Source organism: Coturnix japonica, chromosome 3 (assembly GCF_054131305.1).
Source record: "Coturnix japonica strain WE chromosome 3, WE-NBRP24, whole genome shotgun sequence".
Lineage (NCBI taxonomy): Eukaryota > Metazoa > Chordata > Aves > Galliformes > Phasianidae > Coturnix > Coturnix japonica.
The window spans coordinates 11,627,836-11,652,297 of record NC_140665.1 but is presented as its reverse complement, the minus strand read 5'-3'; the positions used below and the strand labels follow the sequence as shown (position 1 = coordinate 11,652,297).

General features: G+C 44.2%; 1 protein-coding gene and 1 long non-coding RNA gene across 2 annotated transcripts; both read right to left on the bottom strand.

Moving 5' to 3' along the window:
• Positions 1-870: 870 nt before the first annotated feature.
• EHD3 (EH domain containing 3) lies at positions 871-24,356 on the bottom strand. The gene is made up of 6 exons (XM_015856847.2): positions 23,878-24,356; positions 17,451-17,627; positions 13,595-13,692; positions 5,692-6,104; positions 4,358-4,522; positions 871-2,887 (listed from the first exon to the last, which is right to left on the bottom strand). Exons 1-6 carry the CDS (start codon positions 24,102-24,104, stop codon positions 2,360-2,362), a joined length of 1,608 nt encoding a protein of 535 aa, XP_015712333.1. The 5' UTR covers positions 24,105-24,356; the 3' UTR covers positions 871-2,359.
• LOC146761285 (uncharacterized) lies at positions 17,748-23,869 on the bottom strand. Its single transcript, XR_014944473.1, has 2 exons — positions 21,705-23,869; positions 17,748-21,491 (listed from the first exon to the last, which is right to left on the bottom strand). It is a non-coding gene; the product is annotated as an uncharacterized LOC146761285 (long non-coding RNA).
• Positions 24,357-24,462: the final 106 nt, after the last annotated feature.

The following is a 24,462-nucleotide window of genomic DNA, read 5'->3' as shown; positions in this document are numbered from 1 at the left end:
AGAGAGAGGCGTAAGAGCATCGGAAGAGTGATACCTGTGTATTCGTGTGATACAATCCTCCAGCCAAACCCAATAGCAAATGAATAGGTTCCTCTGCATGATTTCCTGGGGAAACCTGCTTCAGTGACTGAGAAAAGCTCCTAAGAAAAGAACTGCTATTGATACACGGTGGTTCTCAGGAGCACGGTTCCATGAACCGGCAAAGGAAACACTCCCGAGGTGTGGTGAAAAGCCCGCGTAGCTGGAACTACCCAAATAGTCCTAATTCCAAGTAAGAAAAAGATGGGGGGCGTGATGGCAGCTGCAGTTGCTGTCTCGGAGGAGGAGATGGAGAAATATGTTGCTTTTGTTGGAACTGTACACAAACTGCCTCTCTGGAAACAGCCTCTCAAGTTGCTGCCTTGATCCCTCCTGTAAGAGCTGTTTCTCCTGCACTGCTGTTGAATCACAAAGCAATCATCTAGTAAATGTTTGTCACGAAGCTGCTTTCACTGGTTTTCCCCTTCAACACCAGGGAAGTTCCGCTCTGACAGATCAAGTGGCTTTGAGTACATGTTGAAAGAGCAGCGCTGCAGTTTCGTTTTGTGTGCTTGACCTGTCCTGGCTGAGTTGTTAGTACTGCTGTAACTGCTGTGTCTGTGTCCCAGCACAGATGCAAAGAGCAGGGGCTCCTGATGTGGTGCTGATGCCAGGAAAGAGACACTGCTCCCGATGTTAGCCAGTCATTCAGCAGTGCACGAGTCCAGCACGGCGGACCAGCACATGAGTGTTCGGGAATGTGGTGATTTACTCATTCTGTTGTTGCATATAGTTGTGAAGACTAAACTGATTTCTGTATTTAAGTTTGCCGTGTAAAGAAATAGACAGATCTAGCCTTTCTTTTTAATAATGTTTTAGGACCAGGGTACAAAAAAAGGTTAATGCATTCATTTTTAAGACAAGTGATAAATGTAATGCAATAAGCACATCCTACATACACAATATATTTCTCTATATAATATGAACACAGATATAAAATAAGTTATACTTGTCTTGTTGTTTTTTTTTTTATCACAGTAGGAACTCAGCTTATATAAAGTGACAACAGGAGCTGGAACAAAATGCTGCTTTAAAGCAACAATAAAACCCAAAAGAGTGCATGTGTGAGTGTGTGTGTCTTGGGGGAAGGGATAAAATAGGAAATCAAGGGATTTCTGTCAAAATCAAGTATTGAAAACAGAAATTTTATAGAGCATTAAAAAGAGGAAGGTCTCTTGGCTCAGGGTGGAGGTTCTGGAGGGCTTTGAGTATTACTGTGCGGTGAGGAGGAAGGTAGGTGAAGGCTGTCAACATCTAGGTTATATTTGTGGGGGCACAGACAGTGGAACAAGCTCTGCTTTGTGTTCTCCGCTCTTAAGACAGACCATCTACGTGACAGTGCTGCGTTCTTGGCTTTACAGTAAGAATAGGACCTAGCAACTTTCACCACACACAATGACAGTAAATGTATCACTTCACAGGAATGATGGATACCACCACTGTTTAAAGGTGTTTGAAGGAGAAAACACAATGCACTTCTGATCAGAGAGCCTGGGTGTTCTTCCCTTCCAGCCCACCTAAAATCAGAGTCTGCCTCTAGTGTCCCTTCCTTCTGTTTCCTTTGGGATGGTTGTTTCCTTGGCCAAACTTGGGAAAAACAATCTCCCCCAGAGAATGAATAGGAGGCAGAGGTGCTTGGGAATTCTTAGTGCCTATTCCACAGTCAATAACGAGGAACTCCAGATGCACAGTTCAGAGCTGTTTCTTTTTTTATTATTATTATTATGTTAAGGACTTGCATCTAACAGTGAACCAGATTCCTAAAATTTTTAACTGAGGGACTTAGAATTTGGTATTTCTTATTAACTAGGAGGTATTCCTTAATTTGGTCAACAGCTTGGAGATCTTTCTGTGATTTCTTCTTCACGTCAAGAATCTCAGCCTCCTGAGGTCTGCAAAACCAGTAAAGAACACAATGTGTGGCCAAAGCTCAGGAGTGGCACTGGTAACTACCAGATTTCTATTAGCGCTTACTCTGAGAAGATGAAGCCTGTTTTCCTTCTATTGTTGCTACTCAATTTCTTCTAATTTCAAGATCCTTCCTTAACCTCCACGTTTACATACTACACATTAGAAATCAGGGACATTACACTGGAAGAATTAATTGCATATTATCATGAAGATTTGGACTTTTGCTCCGCTTTAGGTTTTGTTTTTTTTTTCTTCATACAGCAGAATAGGTATACATTGAAAGGCAATCTCACATCTAAAGGTATAATTTAAGTAAACATTTCTCTAGATATTTCTCCCCTCCATTTCCCTGTCCCCTGCAACCTTCCTTTCATTCTGTTATTTTCCTTTTGGATGGAGGGAGGAGATGGGAAGGGAGCTCGTTTGGCAGCTCATGACCCTCCAACTTGACTTTAATGAGATGATTTGCCAAGGCAAACTCCTCATCATCCAGCATGCCATCTTTGTCGATGTCAGCCAGTTTCCAGATCTTGCCCAGCACTGTGTTAGGCAGCTTAGACCTTACCATCTCCTTCTTTGCATTGGCACCAGTTATTTTACCATCGACAGGTGACAGTGTGTAGAAGATTTCATCATACATGGGCTTGTCTCTGGCCACCACCCACTCAGCATCATCGATCCCTTCGCCAGCGCCTTCACCATAGCCGTGGCCAAATGGACCATGCAGGGTGCCCTCGAAGGCTCCTCCCTTCACCATCTGGGTAGGCCGCTGTGATTCCTCCTGGCGTACCAGCACCATGAGCTGGGCGATGTCATTAGCCAGCATGTCTTCCACAGTCTCCAGCAGCTTGCTCTTCAGAGGCTGGAACTTGCTAAAATCCTGGGCCTGCAACTGATCCTTAAAGCAGGACAACGAAGCAAGAGGTGAGTGACATGGCTGTGCTCAGGGTACTAACAGTGAAGAGTCCACTCCCTATCTGCAGGTTGGCTCAAAAACTCCTTGAATAGAGGAAGAGCAGGGAGCATAGCACTCCCTCCTCCAACAGTCCTGCTCCTCGGCATGTGCCAGGGTTTCCCTCACCGGTCTTGCTCTTACATCCTTTTAAAGCCCTGCAGAGAATAATCTTCCTAGCTAACACAGGGGCTGATACGGTACAGAGAAGACCGGGGCTTACCCAAAGGCCTTGATGATGGCAGTAAGAACATAAAATAAGACTTCCTTTTTAAACTCTACTTGAGGAGCAAACTGTTCAAGGCAAACTGTGCAGTTCTTGCTATGTTTTCCAGCTGGTGCTCTGCATTCCCTCTCCTCCTGCACTCTGGGAAGGAGGTGTCACTTTGGCAAAAGACTATTTTACTGGTAAATCCTTTGTTATCAAGCTGTGCATCTCTCAGATGCCATGAAGACGGTAAATCTTCACAGCATAGCTCAATTTCGGTAATTTTCACAGCTAAGCAAAAGTGATTTGAGCAGGGACTGCAGAAACCTCTCTCTTAAGAATGGGAAAACAACATACAGCTTTATCTTTTACCTGCTAATCATTAAATCCAATGTATTCACTCCTACTGGAATGGCAAAGCTACTTTAGAACATTTAATTGTATATTTTAACAAGCAGTGAATGGGATCTTCTATTGGGTATATTCTATAGAACTTAGGGGTATTCTCAAGAACTTATGGAAAATATACTGTTCTATTAAAAAGATGAGCAGCTGCTGTGTCTTCCACAGGGAGCCAGTAATGACTTCAACAGCTAGTAACTGTGAAGAGGTTTCTGCTTGGATTGAAGCCACACACCAATGCAGCCATGCCCTGCATTGTTCAATTATACAATACAAGGCTCTGATCCAAGGTCCTCCAAGTCTTTCACTTGGAGGAACACTGGGTCAGGTATTAGCTCAGCAGCTGAGCAAATTTGCTTCATTGCTTAAAATAGATATGGGGCTTTAAGTTTTCACTGCTTCCTTCCTAGGTCTTGCTAGAACCAGAGTGAAGTGGAAGAAAAAATAAAATACAGCTCCTGAGGAAATGTATATATATATCCATACAGATTAGCACTATTCTTAGGCCTGGAGAATCTGAAAACTGAACCTGGAATTAAAAACTGACAACACGGGATTTCAACCATTTCTTTCTTAATCCATTTTCAAAATGGATTCTTTATCCATTTTGCTACTTAGGCAAAGACTTCAGAAATTAAGGTAGCAGTAGCTTCATGTGAGCTTGATGTGCAAAAAGACTGCAGCAGGCCTTTTGCATAGGCAACAATAATCAAGGTCTGCATTGTGGTTTCTGTCCTATTCCCTGTAGTTACTCTAACACCCTTTCCCTGTGTGTCCAATGCTCAGGACAGGATGCCACGACTTACCTGCATCTTTCTCAGATTAGGGAAGTCTCCTGGTGAGATCTGATGTTCCCGTTCAATGCGGGCATAAATTTCTCCCAAGTTGTTAATAAGCTCTTTCTTTTTATTGTCTTTCCCAAACACTGAGGGCATTTCCTTCTTTAGGGAACTGATGATGTAGGCATGGACCTGAAGAGCATTAAATGACACAGATGAAAAAGACATACTAAAGAATGCACCACAAATTTTCTTTCCCAGAGGACAGTATGTGTGCCTAGGAGTCAACCCACATCATCCCATCCTGAAGAAGCTTAGCTCCTCCTTTTGCATCTACCTGCTGCTTATCACTCCAGTGCTGAGAGCTGCTCAGCTGTGCTCTCTGGCTGTGTAGAGATAAGGTGAGGGCAGTGTAGAAGTCTTGGGTATTCAGAGAGTAATACAGCCACTTTCTGGGAATGTGTTTTACTTTTACTGCGCAGGCCTCTCAGGGAACAGCCACTTCCCAGCCCAAACCAAACATACAGGTTTTGAAGCTTTCTAGACTCTGTTTAATGTTTTACCATGAATGAGTCTTTGACTTGCACGACACTTTGATATTGTGCACTTTGTATGTGAGGAATGTACAGACCTAGAACAACTATTTTCATAAAACTAAGTTTGTGTTATGCTTCTTGTTGGCACTGGTCCCTCTGGAAGGCAGAATCAATTCCACTTTCCCCAACAGAAGTGATTAACAACAGTGGATTTCAAATAAAATATTATTTGTTGTTGTTGTTGAATAATGTGAGAAGTTTTTTCCTTCTCAGTATTTTGAATAACTTCATCCATCTTCTTTTAATTAATAAGAGATGGAACTTCTGGCAGTGCCTATAATAGTTACTTTTCCCATGCTTGTGGCAGGCTTATCTGCCATTCTTGTCAGTCTCCACCTCTTCTGCATCCATCTAAGCCAGGCTTATCTCCTTAAGGCAAAAGACCTACAGACTCCAACTTCCTTTGGTGTGTGATTCCAACATATTGTATTTGAAAATAATTGAAAATTATATTCCCAATTTGCTAGCACAGTCCAGCTGCATTCTACGTTTCCCCAAGAGCTTCCTTCTTTGACCCTTCTTTGACTCTTTACTCAGGCCTGTTATGACTGATGAACCAAGCACAGACAGTCGGCTCTTCCTCAAAGTGCGTAGGACAATTATGCAAGGCCTCTGAGTGAGTGAAATAAGAGGATGGGGAAAAAAAAAAAAAGAGGCAGGATCCAGCAGCTGTGTGAGCTAAACTGACCAAAACCACTTCCCCATACTGTGCATACCATAGATGGCCCAAACCGAATGCCTGGGCTCCTTTACGCCAGCACTCACCTTGGCCAGCCGTGCCCGCTTGATGAGATCATTCAGCTTCCTTAGGGCTGCGTTGCGGGGAAGGCTCTGGATATCCCTGAACAGGTCCTGCTCCTCTGCCTCAAACAACTTGCGGTTGTCAGGGATGAGCAACGGATGGGACCAGAAGGAGCCAATATAGACTCTGATGACCTCTGGAGTGTTGACAATCTTTCCCAGGGACCACATGAGTGCACCGTACACCCTCATCAGTTGCTGGGTCTCTATCTGGTCAGCTTTGTTGAGAACAACTCTCATCTTGTCCTCGTGGTTCTTCAGGGCTTTGATGACCTCCGAGAATTCATCAGAGATGTCCAGCTTGTGCGCATCGAAAAGGAGAATGATGCGGTCAACCCGCTCTGCAAACCACTCCAATACAGCAGCAAAGTCATAACCTGCAAGGGATGGAAGAAGAATAGAGATGTACAATGAAGCCTGGTCGTCATTTCTATTTCCTATTCACAGTCAAAAAAAGTCCTATGCAATAGGAAAAGGGATTTAATACCTGCTGGGATCTTGGTACACTCCCTGCTGCTATGGTAATGTACCACGTGTCTAAAACATCCCTGTGATTTCATTACATCTACAGATCAATTAGCAGTGTCTATCTTTTCCGGCATTTTTCTGTGTTGGAAGATAACCTACTGATGGCTGTACTTCACTAAAGAGAGAACAAAGCCCTGGAGTAACACCAGGTGATGTTTCAGAGCACTCACAACAACATGGGCTGAATTACAACCTGTGCTGAGACAAAACCCCGATCCACATGCTCCTCTCACATGCCACACTCATTGGGGCTCTGTATGCGCTGAGAAATATTTCTCTGTGTGCAATTCTACCAAGTGCTGATTACACCTTTCCTTACTTTCCTGTATGGAAATAGCATGAAAACTATGGTGTACATTTCTAAGTGACAGAATTATTTGGAGAAGAGGAAAAATATTGTGTGTACTTTTCCTTAACATATAGTGTGACACAAGGAAAGGACAGTGGGACAGACCTCTATTGACAGTTGTTGACTTGGAGTCACTGACAGCTCTGTGATGGTGTTTTCCCACATACATGCCCAGAGAATTCCCACAGGAAATTCACAGGGTTGACTTGTTAGTTTTGCTTTTAGCATATAAAAGAGCAGATCACTATTAAAGCATTTGAATAGCAGGGTGACAGGGTACAGAACTCTTAAGGGAAAGCTATTAGCGTAGATATTAAAGAAAATAAAATGAAATTAATATTTCATTATTTAGTTCAGAGCTCATTTTTAGAGGTCCTTTAGAGGACCTTTCTACAGCGTAGAGAACTCGGGATGCTTTGTCTAACCTCTTCCAGAGCTGGAGGTGTTCCACACCTGAAAACACACAAAGCTTATTCCATAATTAAATGTAGCCTTGCTTCAACATTCTCTTTACTGGTCTTTTATCTCACAGGTTCTTCTGTCACTTTATTTCAGTATGAGATTACAGCAAAAACTGATCTTGACCTAGTCTCATATTAGGTGTTCTCGGTCTGAAGTGTCCTCCTTGCTCATTCCACAATAACGTGTTGTTTCTTTACACCCTATCTTAGTGTTGTGGAGGGTTGCTAAGGGCTCTCACAAAAGCAGCCAGATTTGGCAGTGTTTCACTGATGAGTGAAGCTATCCACACATCGTAGCACAGTTTATTGTAAAGCTACAGGGCATTTGCAAAGCCATCTGCCAAAGCTGCGTACAAGTAAAACTATTATTACAGGGACAGTCAGACAAATGTGAAAGGGAACATTTTCTCTCCAGTGATTCCTGGCTGTGTTTCTATTGAAAAACATGCCTATTTTAAACAGTCTGCTATTACTGATGTGGATTCTTTCACAACTTCCAGATAAGGCTGTGAAAGAAGAACAGATCAGAACACAGACAGAAAATGAATCCCAACCATACAGCACTTTAAGAAAGCAGCCAAGATGAATATGATGATGTCCTTCTATTAGATTTTTGTTGCTTTTATTTATTTTTTTTTTTTTCCACGGGGACAGATTTCCTTCTGGCAGCATGAGAAGCACTCAATAGATTTAACACAAAGCTGACAAGCTAGCAGGGCTGTCAGTAAATTCAGCCTATGGAGGAAATGATCTTGCAAACATCTTGCCATCCAGACTCCCTAAAGCAGACTGTAGCTTAACGAATACTTATCTGTGAGCTCCCAGTATACCTGGCAGGACATATTTAGTTAAGATACGGCAGGATTATGCAACTACTTCTTGTCAAGTCAGACCAAGCATGACACAGTCTTTATGCTGACTGTGAGAAGACGGATGATACCTGAGACTGCATAAAATCTGCCTATAAGACTGTAATGTATTGAAGCCAGTGAGGGTGCATGCAGTGGTTCAGCATCTCTTACCATCTAGCTACACTGGCTGTTTTTTGCTTCTGGTTTGTTTGCTTTTGTCTGATAGTGAGCACAACCTACTGGATGTATTGTGGCCACAGACCCTGTGCTTGCAGTCAGGTGGGACACAATGCTCCTGCTCTGTAGCAGTTATTTTAGAGCTTGCTGTTAGAAACGTTTTACACTGGGAAGCTCCTTTTCGTTGTTCACCTCCTTCTTGCTCAGTTTTAGCCAGTGGAAGCTCTTTTCACACCATCCTGTTAAAACCAGTGTTATCTACAGAACAAAAACCTACCAGGATCACAGCCCATCCCTATCTGTCAACAGACAGGTTGGCACTGTGTGTCAAGTGCCTGAAGACAGCATAGCAGAAGACAAGGCAGTCAGAACAGCAAACACTGGCTACCAAGAGAGGGAGCAGATCTGGCAGATGAGTGCCTCTTTCAGACAGATGATTACTTCATCTATATTTTTAAAGTGAAAAAGAGAGTTTTGGGGCCGATTCTAAACTGGTGACAGCAATGCCCTCCTGAAAGCACTTCAGGGAGGCTCCCAAGCAGGCTAAACAAGCAGGCAATCTACACTAGAGAAGAATGCAGCAGAGGGGAGGGACAGGCATCACCTGATCGTGGCAAATGGCTGTAAAGGAAGGAAAAGTAACATGGAAATGTTACATGGGTTTTGGAAACTTAAAGGCTTCCATAGCAAAGGTAAAGGGGACTCAGCTCTCCACAACAAATCTGCATAGTGTTCTCAGCTAGGAAAGACAGGTTGGTGTCAGATTTGTAATGCTAACATATAGATGAATGAGTACCCAGAGTGGCACACCATGGCCCTTTGCTTTCATGTTGTTTAGTGCGATGGTTTCGTAGCTGGGAAGAGACTGGGAGCCTGATAAAATTCTTACTACATGTCACTGGAAACAAAGTTCAGTTCAGGTGAAGTAAAACCGATGGAAGTACTGTCCAGAGCCAAGTCTCCTTACAACAGCCTGTTCAGCTTCTATGTACACACAGCGGAGTTTTTCCTTTCTACTTGTTACATGTTTATATCTTTGTCATTTGTGGCAGATAGATTGTGTATTTCCTGGAAACTTGGCCAATTCTCAAAACAGTCCATAGCAAGACTTTGAGACTTCAGAAGGTATCTGAATCCAGGCCAAGCTTTCAAGAGCAACACTGATGCATGGACAGAAGTTCCAAGAAGTTTTTCACTATAGTGTCCAAACACAAACTGAGCTCTTCCAATAAACATACTTTGAAACACAGAACCATAGAATGGTTTGCATTGAAAGGGGCCTTTCAGATTATGTAGTTCCAACCCCTGCTATAGGCAGGTACACCTCCCTTTAGACCAGGCTGCTCACGGCCCCATCCAGCCTTGGATGGGTGAATCTTGGGAGAGTTCATGCTTAAGAGTCAGAACTGTAGTGGCCATCAGAATTAAGAATTGCCTTTCCTAAAAACAAACAAAAAAACCCATAAACTTGATTTTTGGTGTTTTTGTTTGTTTGTTTGCTTTCTGCTTTTGGGTCAGAAGAGTTAGCCAGGCTTATGACATCATCAAATATTTCTACAAATAAAAGGGGCTTAAACTGTACAGGTTCTCTGCTCTTTGGCTTTGTTTTTAGAGGAAGCTTGGCAGAGTGGCTATTGCACCGCAATAATGGTAGTGAATTGGGAAGTCACAATTAACTGTTGCCCTTCAGACCTCTCAAGTGAGTGAAATACAAAATGCAAGCAAACATAATGGCAGGAAACTGTTACAGCAAGCATATAAAATGTCTCTTTTTTTTAGATGCTTAGATAGTGTGACATATTGTTGTCAAAACACGTGACAAAAACTCTTTGGAAAAAGATATTTTCTTATTGCTATTGTACCTTAAACATTTAATGAAGCGGGTGGAATATTGATTCTCTTGGTGTCTGCCATTCTCTTACAAGCACAGCTGTTTGAAATTCAGTCAAGAGCCTAAAACTGATTCCCCTATCATTTTTCTTTTCACTTTCAGGAGTAACTAACAATTTCAAGTACTGAAGCTTCTGGTCACTAGGTCCTTGCTTCTCCTTCCCTTCCCAGCATAGCAAGCAAGGCTAGCATGTTTTTCCCTTGGCTATGGGAAGCCTTGGCTGCACTGCAGCCAGCTGAGTAGAACAGGGTGGAAGAGTAGAATAGTGCATACTGGAAAGAAAGCTGATGAGGAATGATACTCATCTCCTTGCTATGACCTTGTGTTCATTGCTAAAGAGGAAAGGGAAGAGGTGACATACATCAGATGAAGATGAAGCAAGTGTTCAGCATGTATTCAGGAAGCATGACCCTGAAATAGGGGTCAAATGCTACTTGGCTATAGCATTGCTGAACTTAGCAGATCTGAATTTGCTTAGCTCTGTGCATGTGCAGGTTGAGACAGTGGAGTGTGTAAGGCTCATTGTCCAGGGATGCACTGCTACTGAAATGCATGAGTTGCTACTAGGTGTCAAGAGCAGACTACACCAAATGATAAATTACGAGCAAGTCCTAGCTTTTATCTTGGCTCTGCTTTACTACATGACCTCATCTGTGGTTGTCCTCTTTGTCTCTGTCTACTTCACTACAGTTCCACCTTCTCTCATCTTCCCTTGTTGCAGGTGCTGGCCTATCATGCAACATGTGCACAGTGCTTTGCAAATGGATAGTATCCACACTGTTACCAGACTGTCAAAGCAGCTGATACTGTGCTGCTTTGGTACAAATACAGCAGTCTGTTGCTGTGTGATGCTTAGCTGGACACAGTAAATAAAAAGTAATAAATTAAAAATAATTTTAAAAAAAGATGCAGAGTGAGGGATGGAGAAGCGTGGTGAGTAATTCTTTACACATGACAGTTAGGAAAAAGACCAGAGGAGAAATGGCTGCATTCCAAGTAAGAACAGTACAGAAAATAGTGGGCAGGATGCTTTGGGAATACTTCTCACCAGGCTTTTAAATGAAACCTGTATATCCTAGGCACCTGGTAACCACACACTTGCGACAGAGGAGTCCACAAGTCAGAGCTGATCATAACAGATCAGCGCAGACTATACTTATTATTTCATTTGTTTTTAACCAAAGTCTAAATGTAGCAGCAATTGTATCAAGTGCTGGTGATTTCACTGCATGCCTAGGGGACGTGGACTTCAGATAGGACAGACTACATCAACCTTTCCTGCTTGACAGGCCTACTTCAGCAGGCAGTGAATTTAAAAGTTCAGATGGATGAGAAGTTTCAGAACCTGGTTTTGGGCCCCTGAATCATTCCTTGAAGCACAGTTTCTCCTGGTCCCTGAAATATGGATCTGACAGTACATATGATGAGCCCTGATGGATTGCTAAGTTGGCACTACATGGTTTAGTTAATATGCTTGCTGCTGATAGGGGGAAAAAAACAAAATAAAGACAGACTTTTGATATTCCCATCAAGAGGAAATGCTGCTGGTACAGACAGGATGGGTAGGCCAGGAATGCCAGCCCCATCTTTTGCATCTGTGATTTCCCCCTCAAATTTATCTCAAAAAGCTGCTACACTACCCATTCCCCTTCCCTGATTCTCAGTGGTGCCCTGGTCTGAGGGTCAGAAGACATAGTATCGGCAAATGATGGGGGTAAGCAGAACTACCCTGTTTCAGCAGTTAAAGAACTGGAAATTCTCTGGGGAAACCTCTCCCAGCTTCTGCTTCATTCCCAAGTGAGAGCTCAGCAGGCTGGAAAAGTACAGAAAGGCAGAAGTATTTTGTTGTATAAGCAGTTTTGGCACTGCCTTGTTTTTTTGCCTAGAAACTGCATCGTTGCTCTGCCTGCCTCCAAAACCAACCTGCTAATCATGGCAGCTGGCTTGCAAGCTTGGTGGTGAAGGCACCAGCCTCACCACTTTTTCCTGTTTCTCTGCCACGAGAACCAGGAGGTGAGCATTCCCTTTCAAACATTGGCTTCCCATAAGCCAATGTCTGGCAGCAGCCCTTCCTAAACATAAACACTTCAGCCCTGTCCTGACTCCTCTTGCTCCCTGAGCTGTGTACCCTGCAGACAGAAATCATTCAAGTTCCTCCAACGTCAACAAAGTTATGCTGATCTAAACTGGATGAGGTACATGCCCTGTAGCTATTGACAAACCAAGTGATGTGGCTCACGTGACCAGCTGTCCTGGGTCTACAGTGACTAAGTAGTGAGATCCCAAACAACCTGTACTTTCAGTTTCTCCCAGATGATTGGGGAGGTGTTTGCTGGCTTGGGGCAAAGTGCACTTAACAGTGTTGCACTGTGTGCTCTGGCATTGCTGGCATACACTTAGCCTAGTTATAGGAATGGGACACCAAGGTCCACTGGGAGGCTGGTGGAGAAAATCTGCAAAACAAGGAGCAAGAAGTGCCAGTACATTTTGCAGAAGGATATTTTTAGTAACAGAAAGAGATGGAAAATCTTGCAATGTATGTCAGGACTTGAAGTGATGAGGGAAAGATATGGGAAAGAGGTTAAGGAAAGCTTTTTTTCTGCTTTAAAAGGGCTCACTTTTGACTCACATTATTTTTAAGAACGAAAGTGTTTTATTCTAAGCAAATGTTCATCACAATGATAGTTCCAGAAGAGAAGTGAGCATTTTTAGTGTTGTTCTGTTGTTGGCTTTGTTTTTTGTCTGAAAAATGTTTACACTACGTAGCTTAAGCTTTTGTTTCACTCTACTCTAAGGCACTTTCTGCTTGAAGGAAGGAATGCTTGTATAGCATGTTTTTTAACCTGATGAAGGTACGTGTATTTTGCTACCGTTTGTAGACTGCTTGGAAGGAATTCAACATCCTTTAGCAGTGCTAAGACTCATTCTGGAAAGGCTTAATATAAATCTTCAACTAACTCTATCTGTCCTTTACAGCATTAATGATGTTAGCTGAGGTCCTTGTAGCAGAAGATGGCAGTGAAATGAGTAACAACTGGGTCTGTGCAAAGTAGTTCCTCAGTGAAAAGTGGAAAGGAAGTTTCCAAGAGCAATTTCAGTGTAAGAGAGAGAGTTATAAAGTTGAATCATCAGAAATCTTATGGGATAAAAAAACTGAAACACGGCAGAAGTCTCAGTACTTTGTGTAGAGACTGTGCTGCTGGAACTTACTTGTGCACTGTTAATAGGCAGAGTGAAGGAGAACTGGTCTTCTCAAATCCAAATGTGCACCTCAACCAGTCCAGCCTAGATTTAAGAAGCCTGAAAGAAACTGCTTCTGCAACATACATAGATGTTGGTTGACGGACACTTTCTGATGGAAATCTGCTCTGCTGGGGAACAGTGGACTGATACAGACATTACTGACACCGTCAGCAACCTTCCTAGATAGTATTCAAATTGTCTTTAGCGAATAGCAAATCAAGCTGAAGGGACATTAGTAGTTGTACAACATCTCTGAGAGGCCCCTGCTAGTTGTTCTGTCTAGAATATGTACAGCATGAGAGGAAACTAATACAGGTCATTTGGTTTAAATTATTATCATTTGAAGAGAACTGAACCTGGCACTTACCTCTGCTAATTCTCTGCTTTTCTCCGGAAAGGATTCCTGGTGTATCAATGACACTGATGCTCTCTAACACAGGATTAGGTAGCTGGGCACATACAAACCTGTGCAAAAATATATGTTTAAAATAAAACTGAAAGGTTCTTATGATGTGTTGAACATTACAGGCAGCATGGGAAAGTGAAGGCTCTGATCTCCCTTAAAACAAGTTTTCAGTTGATGTTTGGAGCTACTCTTCATTTAAATCAACAATGCTGTAAACTTAAAAGCTTAGACATGGAAAATGGTTTATATTCTCTCATTTCTGGCAACAGACCCCCTGTTGTCATTGCGTCTCCCTTTAGTGTTTCCTCTAGAGAAAACCAGATTTTTGAAAGACTCGTTCTTTCTAGCTGCTGTTCTAGTTCATTTTCTAAATTACCAAAGACCTTTCCAGTTTTCCTTTCAATTCCTCTCAGATTGTTCCACATATTTTTTCAGGCATAATGCCCCAAGCTGATGTGGTTTTCCAGCCACAGCCTTGTCAGTGATGAAGAGAGTGGATGGATTATGCTTTCTATCTTGCATGTGTAATTCTTCTCCACTTAGCTGTTCACCATCTACACTAATCACTAGCTAACAAGAGTACCTTGTGCCTGTTCTTAGAGGGCTGCAGCTCTTCTGTTTCAGTTGCTGTTAACAGCAAAACAAAGCAAAATCCTATCTGTCTACATGGTTCCTGGTTGCATTTCGCAGATAGCCTTTTTACAATGGCATTCCAGGCAGTTTTAAATGTGTGCGTACGTATGTGTATTAATAGGGTGGTGAGATGCTGATGCATAAAAAAATGTTACTGCGGGAATATGCAGAACCTCATAAAGGACCAGGGCTGCAACAAAAGCCACTACATGCAGTCAAGGCAGATAGAGCCTCTGATGAATAGCTGATTCTCATGAAGTCCCACAGCTATGAACACCTGCAGACTATGCCTCATCTTTATTCCCAATCTTTTTCTGATGAGTAAATCACCATGGGTTAGATAAGCGTCTTCAAGCCTAAGCTGTCAGGATTTTCAGCCCAAATATTTCTACCTCTTTCCTCTGCCCACAGCCTGGCAGGTGACTACAGAAATGTTTTTAAATGAATGCATAACACCTCATGTATAACAGGGGAGATAGCTTGGCTCTCCTGTTGTGTGCCAGGTGTAGCAGCAGAGAACAAATCTGCTCAGGAGGTCATGTTATTCTCTTTCCTGCCAGCCACGGTTTGTTCTCCATTGTTACAGCCCTAAGCATTTCTTGCAGTCTCACATTTAAATGGCTCAGGCAAGGGGATTTTCCATCAGTTTCTCCAGGGAAAGTATTCCACAGGAAATTTTAGATAGAAGGTTAGGGGCCAACATGAATAAGTGCTTTCTGGCTCTGTGGCAAGGTTGTTAAGGATGCTGCCTTCCTGTTGTCCCAGCAGAACTGCAGTACCTCAGGGAGTACGATTTAGTTCTGTCCTGAACCACACAAAGTGGAAAGAATGTAATGCCAAATTGGACTTTTACTACCTTTATGCATAGAGCATGGGTTTGAAAATGGAACCTACTACTCACAATGTCTTCTGTTGATAACAAAAAGGCACCTCTTACTTAAGCTTCCCAAGACAGATTTCAGGAGGTGGGAGGAATCTTGCAACCATTGATCAAGCCAAAATGATATGAAAGTAATGGCCAAGATTCTTGATTTTATGCCAAGCTCTTGGTGCCAAATAAGCCCTCCTGATACTGAGGTGCTGCCTGTAATCTCTCTGCTGGGATCCCTCCAAAGCTGGGGTACTGCCAGCAGAGTTGGAGAGAGGAAAACAAGCCCCACTCTTGATACTCAAGAAGTACCTGGTACATGGAGAGTACTGCAGAGCTGCCTTTTCCTTTCCAACTCACAGCTTCCTACCTGAGGGCAGTGCCTTAGCACACACCAAGGCAGAGACATCTCTGCACTGTCTCTTGCAGAGAAGAAGGGTCTATGACACAAATAAGCATGGGTGGCTTGATTAAGCCCAGTGGCTGTACACTTACATCAGCTACATTTCCAGCCTTCTGTGAGTTTTCTTGGTTATGCTCAGTTGCCTAATTGGCTGGGCATTACCATCTGCATCTTCAGCACTGTGATGTTCATACTGTTGAGCTATTCCCCTTTAGTGCATCATCTTCTGCTAGTCCAGTAATCTCTTTTTAAAATCTGTTCTCAGGAAGGAGGTTAATTAGCTGTCTTGACTACTCTCTGCATTGCCAACATTACAGCACCTCAGCTGCTGCTGAATCACTGCTGTGCCTCTCTGCCCTCCTGTCCAAACAGGCACATGCTTGATGCTTCCTTCCCAGAAGAAGAATGGGAGGAGAGAGTAATACCACACACAGCATGATGCAGTGAACTAGGCTAACGGACACTTAGCAACAGCAGAGATACCTCGCTGTATTAAAAGCAAATTGTATTTGGAACATGCCAGTCAGCCCAGGTGAGCTTGGTCTTTGCCCTCTATGCCTGGCTTTGCTACTTTTAATAGTGCTTCTCTTCTGCAGTAGGCTGTCAGCCGTTGAGGCTGCTACTGGCTATTAGCAGAGCTCTTTTGGATGACAACCTCTTCATTTACTATCTGTCATGGTTTTATGGTTATCGGTATTCCACATCATAACATCACGTAGTACTGGGGGCATTAACACTTTAATTCACCAGTACACTACATGATGTTATGATGTGGAATACCGATAACCATAAAACCATGACACCATCTCTGTTCTTTAGACAGGAAGCTTGTTATTCTCACAAGGCACCTTCCCATGTAGGTAGGGCATGAGCAGCTACCTGACCTGTCCAGCCAGGTGTGGATGTTCTGGGTTCTGTAAGATCTTGAAACATATCAAGTCTGTCTGACAGAGGACCACGCTGATGTATGTGAGCTTCTCCTAATCAAGCTTCTCCTTCCCTTGCCTGTCACACTTCAGCCTACACCAGCATGCCCATGGATAGTGCTGATAGGAGATGCTGCAGTCTACAACTCGACACTCTCAAAGCCTGGAAGTCTGAAATGGAGTCAAAGTCCATCTTTCCTGGTTGTTTGGCTGAGTAGCTGCCATGTCTGCAATGTCTCCCACCCTGTGGTAACATGGAAAGTGCTGATGATGGGCGTAGTAGGACAGTTTGTTCCCATCTGCCTGGTGGAGTACAGTTTGTGCTCATCTAGGATATGGGTGTGTGCTGCTAGCTTCCTGCAAGGCCTAAATCCAAAACTCAGGATAGCTGGAGCACATTTAGGGAATGGAAAGGTTACAGTCCTGGTGTCCCAGAGCTGCTGTTTAAAGCCCCGCCATCTCAAGACAGTTTCATACAGTAAAATAGTATCTTCTCAGCTTCTTATCAATATGTGAGGCTGTATGTATAAGGCCTCAGAATGGAGGGACATCTGAGTAACACAAAAAAAATGGAGGGGGTCAGCTGGGCAAGAAAGCAGAGATGGGAATATTGTGCCAGTTCTGCCCCAGTGACATTAGGGGTTGCTCAGAAGTAGCAAGGAATAATAAAGCAAGGGTAAGTGAAGTATAATGAGAATTTATGTCTAGACTCCTACAGCATGAGTATGACAGGCCGTTCTTTGTTCTTTGTTTTGTTTGTTCAAGTAAAATGAAGGTTTGACCCACCTGACTTTATTAATTTGCCCTTCAGTGAGTGACTGATGTGTATGTGGTAGGACTGGAATGGCTCTGCATCAGCCATGTGGATGGGAGTGGTGAGGAAGGATGGAAGAGAAGTGTCATACCTTATCCCTTTAAATTGCTAGCTATGCTGCTCATTACGTTCTAGCTTTATACTCTAGAGCAAATAAGTTCTTGAGTACTGACCTGTTCAAAAAGGCATTGCCAAAGGCATTGAGTTTCCTGAATGGTTTTTTGGGATCCACCACCAGTGCGTTTCCAGGAACAATTCCTTCCACATCTCCTTGCATAACAGCTATAAAGGAGTCAGTTGTAGGCTCTGGTCCAATCCTCATTCCCGGGAAATCCTGCTCCAGCAGGTACCTATAGGTGAAAAAAAACAGGGTGCGGGCATGAGACATGAGCTGTCTATGTCCTAAGTAAGTTGTGCTGGAGATCCCAGTGAAATCATGTAGCTCAAGAGCATGAATCCTTCCAAGTCTATTTCTAGTACTGTCACTCTATCATTTGATTAATGCTGCAATAGTTTTCCTACTTGGGATCTCCACATTTAAGGCCTCTGCATTTCAGGTGGATTTAATAAAAAATTTAAAAAAAAAAAGATCATACAGCAAGCAAGCAAGAGATTTTTATCATGTTTTGATCATTTTGTATATTTTAATCCTTAAGACATTTGGAACAGATTTAGCACAGCAAAGTGAAGACAGCAGCACGCTGCTATCACAGAGTTAATCCTGAAACCTTACTGGCCTTTGGTGCCAATATCAATTACTTCACTGCAGCTCATTTCAGCAGGCTCATCCAACTAATGTGCTTAGCCCCCAGTTCAAATCAGTCACTTAAATGCCAGCTTCTTCTGTACTTGGCTCTTAAACTCTTCAGTTTCCCTTCCCGTGTGCTTCTGCAGTGCAGTAACAAGTCTGCTATATAAACCATTCAAGCATATTGAGCACTAAGCACGTGGGTGGCAGAGTATGTCTGAGTATTTGTTACCAAGCTAAATGGCACAGTAAAGCAAGGCATTCCTTATTATTTCTTAAGCTTCTGACAGCCACTCTGAAAGTACAGCTTAGCAAGTATCAGGGAAAGATAAGTCACCTGTAGGCCTATGGGACTTTGAATAGGACCCTGGCAGCACATTCTGACTTCACTTGCAAAATTCACGATGGGACAATGGTGTGTGCATGAGACAGTTTCTTTTGGTTTATAAAGGAGCCAAATGGCATCACTGGAAGCAAGGCTGTCTTTGTGCGTACAGGTACAGAAAACACATCTCTCTGTGCCAAGAACTGAGACTGTTTTGTCTGTATTGCTTGTAAGAGGGAGCTAGAACTAGTTCAGCCCTCTGTATGGCATGACATTGGGCCACCTGGCCTGGTGACAAGCTCTGGGCTGTTATATGAGGAATATATAACTGTCAGGCTATGGAAGTTAGTACAGTATTGTGTTGCTTATTGACAGTAGATGCTGGCACTTCCTCTTCGGTTGCTTTAATCAAGTTTTTATGATGAAACAAAAGGATAAACACTGAACCACAGTAATGTTAAAAATAGACTCATGGGGTGGAAAAAAAAAAGAGGAAGGAAGAGGTGGGGACTTTTAATGTCTGAGATAAGAACTAGCACTAGTTCACACAAGTGAGTCTTGAGTGAATAAGTCTTGAGAGAATAAGTTCTTATGTGAGGCACTACAAGCATGAGGGCTCTTTTTTATTGACATAGTGTCAGCAAATGCACCTTCATTTCCCAATGGGGGAGACTAAAGCAAATGGATCTAAACATAAGCAAGTACATGGTCACGACAAATTGCAAGTCATCTCTGACTTGATGTGCGTTAATGAAGAGAATGGTTGCAGCCAGAACAACTGGAGCAGTGATGCCCATAATTCCCCCAGTAGTTGACCATCCCTTTATTGACACATTATCATGTGTTGCCTTTCCTTCCCAAAGCAGTTTCAAAGTACTGTGCTTACAATATGGTTACCAGAAATAACAGCTTCTATTGGGATCAGCTCTGAGGTGAAACAGAATTTGTTTCTTCCCATAAAACTGAAATACTTCAGAAAGGGAAGGAAATAGCCCTTCTACCTCCTTATACTGAGAAGGGTATGCCCTATATAAAGCCTACGTGGGGGTTCTTCAAACTTCCCTATATAAGTGGGTCATTGCTTAACAGAGTCAGTTGGCAGCTAATGCAGAGTGCCAACTCCCTTACTGATAATCACAACATGCCCTCCTGGCAGCTGTTGTAACTACTCTAGTTTGAAGGAGAAGCCACTTTCCCCCACCCCCCCCCCCCATCCAAGGGTGCTGTGATGCAAACATGCTTGGCTGAGTTCCTTGGAAAGCTCTTCACACTTGAAACAACTGCTCGCTAGGTCAGAAGCCACTTAGCCAGACGCTGGAAACTAAGCTTAGGTCTCTTGGATGGCAGAACAAAGTGTTATAACCTGATGGACATCTCTGCCGTGCTAGTCACTGCTACTGGCTTTCTTCTGCTCAGGCTTTGTACTTTGCTTTTGTTCTGACATTAAATATTTAAGACTGATACAAAAACAGGCATTCACTGCACTTACAGCAATAAAACCTTGAGCTCTCCCCTTGCAAATGCTAGAGATGAAAGAAAAAGTAATATTAATAGCCACGTGAAACAAATGAGGTGCATTTAGAAGCAGATCTTACCCCCAGTGCCAGATCTCAGCATTGCTGAGACGATAACGTGCTTCTTTTATATTGGTTTGAGGTGTGCATGCAATATGATAGCACTCAAAGTGCCAAGGGAACACAACAAACCCTGGGCTTTTTGTTTGTTGTTTATAGGCAAATCTTCTAAGAAAGCCTAAGCAAAAACCCTCTGTGTTATAACAACATTCCTCATCCAGCCGGGCTGCTTGAAAGCATTTTATCACAGCTCCACTAAACTGAAGTTTCAAAGCACTTCAGTGTTTATTTCTTGTAAGAGACAGAACAAAAATCTCCAACAAAAGCCCTCTCACGGAGAAGAAATTATGAGATGATGTTAATTGACTTAATGCGCAGCAAGCAGTGTGAGAACAGAGAGATGAAGATTTGCACTGTATTCTAAGTAAAGCTTCTCGGGAAGATTTGGAGACATGGTGCAGCAGGGTGGCTGCAGAACTGATTCACTGCACACAGGACAAATACAAAGAGGATTTATTGACACTTGTCTGGGGGTGGGGGGAGGCTTTTGCAAGGCAGTGACACAAGCAACAGAGGAAAGATGAACACATGCATTTGTTAAATCTGTAGGGCTTTCTGAGAGAGAGAGAGCAAACAATAGCTGTGGGAGACATGAACTGCTAGGAAGCAGCAGCTTTAAGGCTATTTCCCCTATTAGAACAGTGTGCTGAGCTACTGGACACCTTCCAGGACCTGGGGAGTGACCTCATACCAGGTTGGAAAGCCTGCAGAAAGCACCAGGCAAAAGCTGAACATTTATTTCTGGCCTATCCACTTCTTGGACAAGTGTGTGGAGTTGGTATCTGGTTAAGAACACTGCATTGCCTGCTGCCTTTCAGAGCTGTCCTAGTGAAGACGATAAGGGCAGAAAAACTGCAGAAGGGCAGGGCTGGTCTGACCAGGTATGGCGTGGTATAGGAGCCAGGCAAGGAGATCCCAGGCTTTCCAGGCAGGAATGCCTCACAGGATGTGGGGGAGGGAGCCATTTGCTAGTGATGAGTCATGCAGAAGCCCCGCAGGATGCTGTGGCAGCAGAGGTGATGCAGGCTGGAGAGGATGAGGAAAGGGAAGGAGGGCAGTAGGAGGAAATGGTGAGAACTGCCTGGTGGAGGCAGAGATGAAAGGTTCAGGGCCGCAGGGGGAGGTCACAGAAGGGCTGCCTGGCATAGCTTGTGACAAGTGGTCCAGAGAGGCCAGTACATGTAAATGATTAGCTGTTAGGGGAAACGGTGGCTACACCAGAAAAGCAAGCCATGGTGACAGTCAGTAGGACTCTGGCTGGCTTGTTTATTTTATTAACAGGATGGCTGGACAGAAGCCAGGATTATTTTTAGAAAAGACCACATAATCTAAGTTAATTAGGAGAGTAATGTTCTATCCTGCTTTCCCATCCTCTTACAGGAAACATTAAAAGCAATAACATCAGATGCAGCATCCTCCTGTCCTAAGGAAGTTAACTGCTGTGGCTGTTGGTCACAGGTAGAGGTGGTGCCTCGCCTCCAGCATTCAGGTCTTTCAGATCCCAGCCCTGCAGAAAGCCAAATGGATGCAGACAGAAATTGGAGTGAGGAAAGAAGTTGCAGTAGGAAGCAGGAATACAGAAGTCACTCAGTGATGCTGCATTTTTTTTTGCACAGCAAGAGAAGGGTCCAGTTCTCTAGGTTTCTGAAAGCAAGAGAGAATAGCATGGTCCAGCCAGTGCTTTCATCTTGCTTTGTTGACTTTGACCCACAGAGCTCACCTCACTCCTCCTCTAGGAACACTTCTGTGACCTTGACTGCTTTGCTTTTGCTTTCTGATAAGACAGCAGTTTCACTTCAAGACACTGGGTGCTCTCTTCAGAGATATTCCATCTTTTATTTTTCCTTCAGAGCTTTCTATTTCTTCTTTGCTTTACTGAGCATTATCTCAATAGGAACAAAGAGAAGGAGGCAAATTATCTACAAGGTAGGTGAACAAATTTGTTGTTTTGGACACATCGTGTTCCATGCTACCGCCAAGACATAATAGTCGTTTCTCCTTCTACTTCTCCCTCCCCTTTAATTCTGCCCTGCTCTCTTGCTAGCTCCCACTCACCTTCCCACAATAACTGGAAGCTAATCCAGTGCTTGTCCCAGTTCTCTAACTATCAGTGCCTGCAAGCTCACACTGGAAGCCTATTACAAGCAGCACAGTTTCCTGGCACCTCCTGCCTTTGTTTGGTTGGAAGCATACTGGAGTTCTCTTACTGCAAGAGACCCACAGGTTCTCCAACAGTTCAACTTCCACCTTCTCATGCAATTTTAAATAGAGAAACTTCTGCTTTCTAGCTCATCCTAGATTTCTGCTAAGAGGGCTGAGAGAAGAGGACATCAGTATGAAATGTGCTGGTTGAAGAAAGGTTCAGATCGTCTTGCTGACCTAAGGGGTGGGGGGGGGGGGGGTTCTGTTTTCCCACAGAAGAGAAGGCTCATCTCTTCCTTTTGCATAGAACATGCTTTAAGCATGAGGACTTGCACAGAAGGAGCTCAAGCTTACAGAAGAAAGAACACAATTGAGCAAAGGCAGGAATGACTGCCAGCCACAGTACCCAGGTGAGACTGCAGAGAAGAGCTGATGCTGGTGATCCAGATAAGCATTAGGAAGAGATACTCTAGTTTCATAGCCAGCAGCATCCTCACATTGCAGGAAAGTTCTGCACTGAGGCATCAGTAACTGGGAAGGTAGAAAGAGCCTCTCAAATGCATCTGGTGGGAAGTCACAGAACAAAGATCTGGGACGGAATCAGACAGTTGTCCTTTACAAGTCAGCCTCTCATTTTTCAGAAGAGCAAGGCCCATTCCAACCACATGCCAAATGCTTCTCAGTGTCATTCCCATCTCTTTATCATCTACCTGACCTACTCACTTGAGAAAGGCTTTTTCCACTGTTAAATCTTACTTGCCAGGTGCATGCCTGACAATACATTCTGTTCTTGGCTTCTGCATTACTAGCACGAATACTACAACACACAAACACCCTGCATTTCTCAAGGTCACTCCTGGAGAGGCACAGTCAATTTAATTCACTCCTTTCTACTCTGCACAGCTCCCTCCTCCACCAATTCATACTGATAGAACAAAGGCCTGGCTGCTCGCGCGGCCTCTGTCCAGATTTACACTGGGGTAATTCCACAGATTTCAACACAGCCACACCAGAGTAATGCCGGAATTTAATGCTAAGCTCATGAATCACGTAGGAAATGCAGACAGCACAGCTTCAGCTATGATCCCAAGAGAAAGGCTGCTGCGAGCTGAACTAGCAGCCTCTGAACAGAGATCTCTGCAACAAAGTCCAGCTGGAAAAATTTAACCCTTTCCTTGCAGGTTTCACATCAAGCCTGCTGTTGGCAACGGCTCTCCTTTGCAGTTAGGAATGAATGTGCTTCTCTTGGTACTGCAGCAGGATGCACTGTAACAGGACTAGATTTTGGAGCCCTTATGACTGGTTAAGCCTCTCACGCACGCACACACACACACACACATAAGCACACACTATGCTCTGCGGGTTGCCTCTGGGTACAGCACAGAACACCACCAAGGTGAGGCACAGAGCATTGCAAACCCAAGAACCCACCCTAACTTCTAGGCCCGCGGCTGCCCTACCACTCAAACACTATGATAAGACGGAAAGAATGAGTCCCCTAGTGGAAATTAAGGTCTACCCTGACCTGAGCAGTCATAGCGGTGCCCTTTGGGAGGCTTTCTGAGCACTCCACGCTTTGACTGAGCAAAAATGCTACAAATGACTCACCTCTCCCTGCTAATGCCCTGCCCTGAGCTCTATTTGCCACGTTGGTGTTTTATCCCAGCCTCTCTGTCACCGTACTGCTGGAGCTCAGCCTGGGAGCTGCTGTCTGGCACCACGGACACCGAGAGGGGAGCAGGAGATGTTACCTGATGAAGGTGGTCTTCCCTGTGGAGTACTGCCCCACCAGCAGCACCATGGGCTTGTTGTCGAAGTCAGCATCCTCCAAAGCCGGCGAGTGAAACTCGTGGAACTTGTAGTGTTCCTCCAGAGGCAGCAGTTTGGTTTTGTAGAGCTTCTTCAGACCCTCGCTGACCGTCTGGAACACCTCGGGGTCTTTCCTCCTGCGGTCGTCATTGCCCAGCCAGCTGAACATCTTCGGGCCGCCTGAAGCCAGCTCCGCTGCGAGCGCCGAGGCCGGGCGAAGGGCGGTGCGAGGGGGGCTGCGACCGGGGCTACCCCCGCATGCTCCCTATGGAGTGATCGGCACCGGCGGTTATTTATCAGTTAGCAAACGCTCCTCGCGGCCAACCGGCGCCGGGAGACGCCGCTTCCCTTCACGCCGCCGGCTGCCGGTGCGATCATAACGCGGAGGAACGGCGTGAGGGGCGGCTGTGGAGGCGGCAGCGCCCTACGAGCGAGGCGGGAGGAGTTTAAAGGGTTGGCCCTGCAGGAAATGGGCAGGCGACGGAAGTCGGAACTCATGGCAGCGCCATGTTGAGGAGGTGTGTGGA